At 62.0% G+C, this 8,337-nt stretch overlaps 1 protein-coding gene across 1 annotated transcript in view; it reads left to right on the forward strand.

Annotated features, from left to right (window-relative positions):
• LOC119095166 (protein GDAP2 homolog) overlaps positions 1-6,766 on the forward strand; it is a 36,216-nt gene extending 29,450 nt beyond the window's left edge. Inside the window, exons 8-9 of the mRNA XM_037218045.1 lie at positions 5,513-5,684; positions 6,598-6,766. Coding sequence (XP_037073940.1) covers positions 5,513-5,684; positions 6,598-6,766 — 341 coding nt within the window. The remainder of the gene's footprint in view (positions 1-5,512; positions 5,685-6,597) is intronic.
• Positions 6,767-8,337: the final 1,571 nt, after the last annotated feature.

Here is an 8,337-nt window from a genome sequence, read left to right on the forward strand (position 1 = left end):
GAGGGACCGAGGCCCGCCTTCGATTGTGGTGGCGCGGGGCCAGCCTGTGGCCTGGACGCCGTGCGTCGCCTGCAGCGACGCACGACGTCCAGGCCCGCACGTCGGTGGCGTGCGGGCCTGGCGTGCGCGTGCTCCCGCTGCTGAGTGGCTGCTGTCAGCCGACTCCGAGCGTCGGGTGACCCTGACACCCGCCGCGGGCCGCCGGCCACCCCGCGCTCAAGGCTGGGGCCGCCGCCGCCGCCGCCCCCGCCGCCGTGTCTCCTTGCGGTTAGCTGGAGGCTTCCGTGCGGTCGGACGGAGGCGGTTATTGGGCCATCGCACGCGTCCATTCCACAGGCGCCGGCTCCGGCGCCGGCGCCCTCGATGCGACAGTCGGGCCGCCGGCTCTGGCGCCGGCGCCGTCGGTGCGACAGTCGGGCCGCCGAGAACGTGCGCATTTGGTGCGGTCTCGCATAGAAATGCGTTCTGCGCGGACTGCGATGGGAGCCCATGGTGTAAGGCATGGGGAGCGGGCCGCTGACACCCGGAACCCGTCACAAATCGCTGTGGCTCCAGCCCAGAAGAGAACTTTCATGAGACGTTTTGCCGAAGAGAACTGTCGAGCGACTTTATAAGCGTTGCTCAGCCGGTCGTCCCTTTCTTGGTGTTACATAGCGCGCGTGCCCTGCGTCAGGGAGAACTTGCCGGTAGCTGCCAGCCGAGTTGGAAAAAAGTTTGTGGAGCGAAGTAGCGTGGCTCAAAAGTTTGCCGGCCGAAATAGTTGGACCCCGTCTGGAAGACGGGCTGGGTCGCGCGGCGGGTTGGATGTTGCGTGCGCTAATCGGTGAGCGAAACAAGTTAACTTCGCCTTTATTGACAATTAGGTTGAAAAGAATATCAGACCAATAAGTTTGATTTTGGACCCGATTGTCATTAAATTAACTCCGAATGGATGTGTTTGCTCGCGCAATGCACGAGGCATAAGGCACAATGCGGCCGCAATCGTTAAATTATGTTCCTGCACTTTACATCAAACCCCAAATACATCCCTTTTCCGAAACTGAGATACTTAGGCGCTGCCTCTCACATTCAGTGTGTCGTGTCACATATCGTGTATCTGTATCAGGTGTCACATATCTGATATCTGGGGCAGTGTCTTGCAAAATTTTAACCATGTTATGGTGTCAGAGAGTAGCCAATGGTGTGCAATGCTACTGTCCAGTGCTATCCTCCAAATAAGCATCATAAGTCAAGTTGACTATGCTATTTTTATCAAGCCGCTGGGAATGTTTTTTTCTGCAATGCAGCATCTTTAGTTTTCTCTTCCGGCGTGTTGCCGGTTCTCCAGCTGTTTGCCAGTCGATATTTGTATGCAGGTTCGGTCAGACAACGTACACGTTTCAAATGTAAATTCGCACTGCTGAAGTACAACACCCGGCGTGGTCGATTTCGTCATGTCTGCAGCAATTTAAGGCCACCATCACGTTACTTTAGGCAGTTCCTGCGCCCGGTAAACAATGCGGCGTCAAGGTCACATCGCATCGCCGTCAGCGCACGAACATACCCCGCCGGAGGCCACAAAGGCCGCTCGGCCACCCCGCTCGCAATTCACGCAGCCATTTCCGGCGGCGCGTCCCCACTGCACCGTCACATTCCGTGCACGAGCGGCGGGACAACAGGCGGCGCTAATGGCCGTCGCAGCTGTGTCGGCACGCGCCGCGGTGGCGGGATAACGAGCAGTCGGCAGTCGGCCGGCGTGGGCCCCGCCGGCCCCGCCGACCCCGCCGACCGCTGCCGCCCGGGAACAGCCAGCGGTGTCGGCGCGCGCGGCGCGATGGGCCTGACCTCTGGGGAGCGACGCAACCCCGCCTCCCAGTTTCAGCCGGGATGGGTTATTAAGTGAAGGTTCAGCTGGTGAATTCAGTAAGCTTAGCTTAGCCGGCATTAAGTTAAGTAAGGACAGTCGGTGTTAGCGAGCAAACGGGCCGTCGCTGCCGACGCGGCGGCGGCGTCTCCGCGAGGGCGTGAACGGCCCCTCTGCCGATTGGTCCCCACCATCTGGAACCCATATGTGGGCCACTTGGGTTTATGGGGGCAAGCGGGCGGGGACGCACGGTCCCTGCCGAGCAGTCCATGTTCAGGTTCCGACGGCGCGGCTCGACGCGAGCCGCGAGCCCCTCTCTCACCCTTGCCTTGCAACTCTTTGGCTAATAGAGACTCTTCCCTTCTAACGTCTCAAGTCGATGGCCCTTCGGAATACTAACGGACTCTTTCGCACGAACAGTCGGCATAAGCTGCACATACGCTCGGTTGAAGCTCTCAGTTCCTGACCCTGGTCGTCGCTGTTATTAGTCAAACACGCCGCCGTCGAGCTGTTCGTCACCTCGGGACGGGTCAGGCGTGTCAGATTGTTGACCTCCGAGTGCGTCCGTTGTGGTCATGAGAGAGGCAGCCTCTGGGACTGGCTGTTGCGGGGTTGAAATATGTGCCCTGGGCGGGATTCGAACCGGGACCCTCCGCACCGGTGACGTTTGGCACGGAATGACCGTCCCGGTGGTGAACGACGGGGGAGGGAAGGTGATTGCGCCGCCCGCTCCAACGGCCTGTATCCGGACTTGGCGTGGGTGGTTATCACCCCATCTTATCACCCGTCGCTCCCACTCACCCTGGCCGTGTCTGGCGTCCGTCGGACCCCGTACCGCGCAGGCCAAGGTCACGGCCCGTCGCGTCATCGGCACCGTCCTCATGACGAGCGGGATGAGCTGTGTCGTGTCTTCACCAGAGACGAAGAACAGGAGGGACGAGATCTCGCGGTGGGATTGAAGGTCACGAGACTGTCGCCACATGAGACCGTTATCGTCGCTCTGCGATGCCGGATCTTACAGTGGCGACTTTTCCCATGCATGCTGCAAAACCGCCTCAGCGTTCAGCTATGAGACTCGCGCAACCTCCGCAGGTCTCGTAGTCCCACGTCACAGCGCGCGCTCCATCCGTGCTCTCTGTGCTCTGCATCGGTGCTGGGCTTGCGCGGCGCCCACCGCAGTCCCAGCGACTCGAAAGGTCACGTGGCTGGATCGGCCGCAGCGCAGTGCACACCCTGATGCGAAGGCCATCTCCCATGGGTGCCCCCGCCGGTCACGTGGTGCCTCGCGTGGCCTAACTCAGGGCGATGGCAGTCGCTCTGCCAGCGGAACAGCTCTGTGTCGTGGTCCAGGGAGCCGCTGCTGTAGGCCGGGCGGCCCCGGTACTGCCGGGCTGGTGACGTCACGGGGCCGGCCACCGCCGACGGGCCCAGGGTGTCGACATGCAGGGCGCTCTGCCGGGAGGAACGCTGGCCGGTGTGGCTGTTTGTGGCGGCATGTGCGAAGTGAGAAGGGGCAATTGAAAAAAGCTCCGGCCGGACACCGGCGCAGCTTTTGTTGGACTCGGGGACTCATTTTCATCTTGGCGCTCCCATAGGCATTAGTGTAACTCACGGATAATTCACTGGTGATGACGAATCCTGAAAGTCAAACTGAACTAGCTCTGGCCTTGAATGTCCCTTCCACTCGTTCTGTCATTGGCGACGCGGACACTAGGACAGCTGCCCCGAGAGCACACAGAGCGCCGCGTCGGTGTTGGGACGGTGACAGCCGGCCGTCCAGCGCCACCTGGCGCTGTGGTGCTCCGGCCTCCCACCTGTCCGGCGCTGGCGGAAAGGCGTCCACCGTCGCTGCAGGCACGTCGCGGCCTCCGGAGCGGCCTGGTGGGGAACCAAAGCGTGACGCGGTGTGCACGGCGCGCAGGAGGAGCCGTTCGGCATGGCGGGAGCAGTAGGGGTGCGCCTAGGGGCGGGAGCAGCAGGGGTGCGCCCAGGGGCGGGAGCAGCAGGGGTGCACCCAGGGGCGGGAGCAGCAGGGGTGCACCCAGGGGCGGGAGCAGCGGGGTGCACCCAGGGGCGGGAACAGCAGGGGTGCGCCCAGGGGCGGGAACAGCAGGGGTGCGCCCAGGGGCGGGAGCAGCAGGGGTGCACCCAGGGGCGGGAGCAGCGGGGGTGCACCCAGGGGCGGGAGCGGCAGGGGTGCGCCCAGGGGCGGGAGCAGTAGGGGTGCATCCAGGGGCGGGAGCAGCAGGGGTGCACCCAGGGGCGGGAGCAGCAGGGGTGCACCCAGGGGCGGGAGCAGCAGGGGTGCACCCAGGGGCGGGAGCAGCGGGGGTGCACCCAGGGGCGGGAGCAGCAAGGGTGCGCCCAGGGGCAGGAGCAGCAGGGGTGCACCCAGGGGCGGGAGCAGCGGGGGTGCACCCAGGGGCGGGAGCAGCAGGGGTGCGCCCAGGGGCGGGAGCAGCAGGGGTGCATCCAGGGGCGGGAGCAGCAGGGGTGCGCTCAGGGGCGGGAGCAGCAGGGGTGCGCCCAGGGGCGGGAGCAGCAGGGGTGCATCCAGGGGCGGGAGCAGCAGGGGTGCATCCAGGGGCGGGAGCAGCAGGGGTGCGCTCAGGGGCGGGCGAACAGCCAGCTGGCCGGGGCCGGAGCCCTGAGCGAAGGTTTAGTCAGTCGACCTGTGAGAAAGATCACGCCGTTAGATCACGTCCTGAGATTACGCCCTCCGACCACCCCCTCAGACCACGCCCTCAGATCACGTCCTGAGATTACGCCCTCCGACCACCCCCTCAGACCACGCCCTCAGATCACGTCCTGAGATTACGCCCTCCGACCACCCCCTCAGATCACGCCCTCAGAGCCCTCAGATCACGCCCTCAGAGCCCTCAGATCGCGCCCTCAGAGCCCTCAGATCAACGCCCTCAGATCACGCCCTCAGAGCCCTCAGATCACGCCCTCAGAGCCCTCAGATCACGCCCTCAGATCACGCCCTCAGAGCCCTCAGATCACGCCCTCAGAGCCCTCAGATCACGCCCTCAGAGCCCTCAGATCACGCCCTCAGAGCCCTCAGATCACGCCCTCAGAGCCCTCAGATCACGCCCTCAGATCACGCCCTCATATCACGCCTCAGAGCCCTCAGATCACGCCCTCAGAGCCCTCAGATCACGCCCTCAGATCACGCCCTCAGATCACGCCCTCAGAGCCCTCAGATCACGCCCTCAGAGCCCTCAGATCACGCCCTCAGAGCCCTCAGATCACGCCCTCAGAGCCCTCAGATCACGCCCTCAGATCACGCCCTCAGATCACGCCCTCGAGCCCTCAGATCACGCCCTCAGAGCCCTCAGATCACGCCCTCAGATCACGCCCTCAGATCACGCCCTCAGAGCCCTCAGGTCACGCCCTCAGCGCCCTCAGATCACGCCCTCAGAGCCCTCAGATCACGCCCTCAGAGCCCTCAGGTCACGCCCTCAGAGCCCTCAGATCGCGCCCTCAGAGCCCTCAGGTCACGCCCGGTGGTCAGCCGGGCTCAGCGTTTCGCGCCGACAACGACGACTTCGGATGTCGCGCCGCCGCCCGCTCGCTGCCTCCCCATCGCCGTCCCGACCCACGAGACGCGTCTGGCGGCGGTGCGCCGCCGTGTGCCGCCTCTCGTTGACGGCTCCCCGGTGGCGGCAGGTCTGCAGCACTCGGGCGAGCACCGCGGCGAGCTGCCGGCGCGGCTGGCAGCCGACCTGCGCGACTTCTCCCAGATGGAGGACGACGTCGACCGGCAGCGCCTGCTCGGCACGGGGCCGGCCGGCAGCGCCTCCAACTTTGCCATCTCGCAGCAGCTCTGCAAGCGCGAGCGGTGAGCCGACCGACTGGGCTCTGCGGGCGCTGTTTCGGGCGCTTTGGCGGCCGGAGAGCGCCCCCTATGACGCATCTGGTCCCGATCTGCAGTTCTTTTAAGACGCGGCAGTGTGCTGTGGGCGGTCGGTACGCCCGCAGAGCAGGCGCGCCAACGCTGGGGTTGACAATGTGACAGCTGTTCCCAGCTGACCTGTGTCTCGTGGCTGGTCATGATTGGCTCAGGCGTGCTGGAATCGCACGCAAGCTGGCCGCTCCAAAGAGTGCTGGCATAATCCCGTTGGCTTTGACAGAGTTGTGTTCTAACTTTGTGTTTATTTTGCCCGCATGTGTACGACAGGCCCTACCACTTTTAGTCCCGTATTCGCTAGATATTTTTCAAGATATTTTGTCTTACCCATGGCGAGTAGGTGCACGCGCTACAATTATCAATACAGGTTCAAACGCAACAGCATAAGTGTTGTCGACAATGGTAGGGCTTTTTGGGATCAGTCTCTTTCCCCATCTCCCTCTTGAGGCGGCAGGGCCCCGCAGAGCTGATGGCCTTAGTAGTTTTTGACAGTTTTATACATCCGAAGGACTTCTAAAACATCATAGATTGGCTCTGGAGACATCAAATGGGTTCCGAGTCTATAAAGGTCCCAAATAAAGCAGTGCCCTGTGGCTGTCAAGTGAAATGGTCTCCTGTGCCTGTGTCTGTGAAATGGTCTCCTGCCTCCTTGGCTGAAATGGTCTGTGCTCCGATTTGGCTCATTCTGGTTGAAATCATGGCTAGGGCGCCGGTAAAGCTTGTATCCCGGACAGTGTTTTCAGATCAGTTTTTCGACCCACTTCGAAACTCGTGGGAAGCAGTGGCGCCGCAGTAGAGCTGTTCCTGGTAACTAGTGGCGCCATCTATAACATTTCGTCTGCAGATACGAGCGCCTCTTGCGGCGGGCGCGCACAGAAGACCTGTCGGAGATCTCGGGCATCGGATGCCTGTACCAGACGGGCAAGGACCGCTTTGGCAGGCCCGTCATCTGCTTCATCGGCAAGTGGTTCCGCGCCCTCGAGATCGACCTGGACAAGGTGAACATGCCGTAGGGCGTGGCACTCGGGCTGGTGCCACATTCTCAGACCTGAGACTTGTGCGACTGACAATGTTAAAGTCTCATGCTATGTGGCATTGCAGGTGAACGACAATCAAATTACACGCCTAGGTGTATGGTTTTAACATCTGTTGATGACTGGGACAACTCGGGTGAAACAAGGTGCGATTTTAGCTCACTCGCACCTGTCCAGTGAATACGCGGAGCTTAGGCGTCTCGCTCGCCAAAAAAGTCGAGCCTCGGCTATTGTGGCGGTCGGGCATAGAGGCTCCGGCGGATTAACCTGTGCTTTGGACCTTCTCGGATTTCTGGACGTGCCTTTGGGCTGGGTCTCAACCTGTGGTTATGCGGTTTGTACTAAGGATGTGGAGCAGCACAAGCTGCCAACACTTCTGGATGAGCGTGACTGTTGAGTGATGACAGATACCTGATGAGTCTGTTTTCTTCATGGCAAAGCTGTTAGCAGGGGCTCACGTGGGTGAGGGGGGGGGGGTGAGGGGCTGGATGGTGTCCTTTTCCGGGGTGCTGATCCCGGGGAGCCCCATCCTCCAACCATTTTCAGTTCGGCGGAAAGGATACCCACTGTAATTGGCGCTGCAGGGACCGCTTTGTTAAGCTTGTCGCATTGCCGCCCCTGCCCCCCCCCCCCCCCCCCGAGACCAATCACCAACACTGAGCAGGGGACGTTACCACGCGGATGCCCTGCCGCCCCGCGGAGCGCAGATTAGACGAGCAGGTCGCCGTCGGGAGGCGCGTCGGGTTCGGGCCTCAGCTGAGTGGAAGCCAGTGAGCTGAGGTGGCTGGCCGGAGCTGGGCTGGGCCGAAGTCGTACAGGACCAGCCACCGACGGCCATCTGCCGGCGTTTGGCAGAATCTGTGACGCCGGCGACATGTATCAGGGAGGCTCGGGTGTCGGGCACAGGCCAGAGCTGACTGGTCTGACTAGACCACCAGACCGGAGTTGACCAGACCAGGCCAGCCAGACCAGATCGGACCGGACCGGACCGGACCGGACCGGACCGGACCGGGACCGGACCGGACCGGACCGGACTAGACCGGACCGGACCAGATCAGACCAGAGCTGATCAGACCAAACCAGACCAGTGCTGGCCAGTCTGATCGGTTTCTGCATTCATTTTTAATTCACTGTTCGCTTGTATTGTGTCATCATGATTGTAACCGGCGCTTGCGTCCGAGTATTCGATTCAAATGTACAGCATTCTACGTAAATTGCCAGATGTGTGTGGGTCCGAGGGAGCTTATGTGCATATATTTTGAATTGTGGTAAGGATCGCGACGAAGAAAACCGGATGAAGGAACAAGTTCATCATTTTGTCTTTCTGCTCAACGCCGCCATTTGTTCGAGTTTTGGTTCCCCATCACGAGTACGGGCGCGTGTCTTCTGCCACACAGGAGTGGTGCACCAGCACTGCGGAGGGGTTTGCTGCTTCTGGGACTCGCCCCCCCCCCCCCTACGCCAGAGGACCACGAGCGCGCGATGTTATCACCCCCTCTGGTCACGGCTTGTGGTCCGCGGTGCGGTCGCGGCGGTGGTCGGCTCAGCTG

This window comes from Pollicipes pollicipes, unplaced genomic scaffold (genome assembly GCF_011947565.3).
Source record: "Pollicipes pollicipes isolate AB1234 unplaced genomic scaffold, Ppol_2.1 Scaffold_4219;HRSCAF=4965_pilon_pilon_pilon, whole genome shotgun sequence".
NCBI lineage: Eukaryota > Metazoa > Arthropoda > Thecostraca > Pollicipedomorpha > Pollicipedidae > Pollicipes > Pollicipes pollicipes.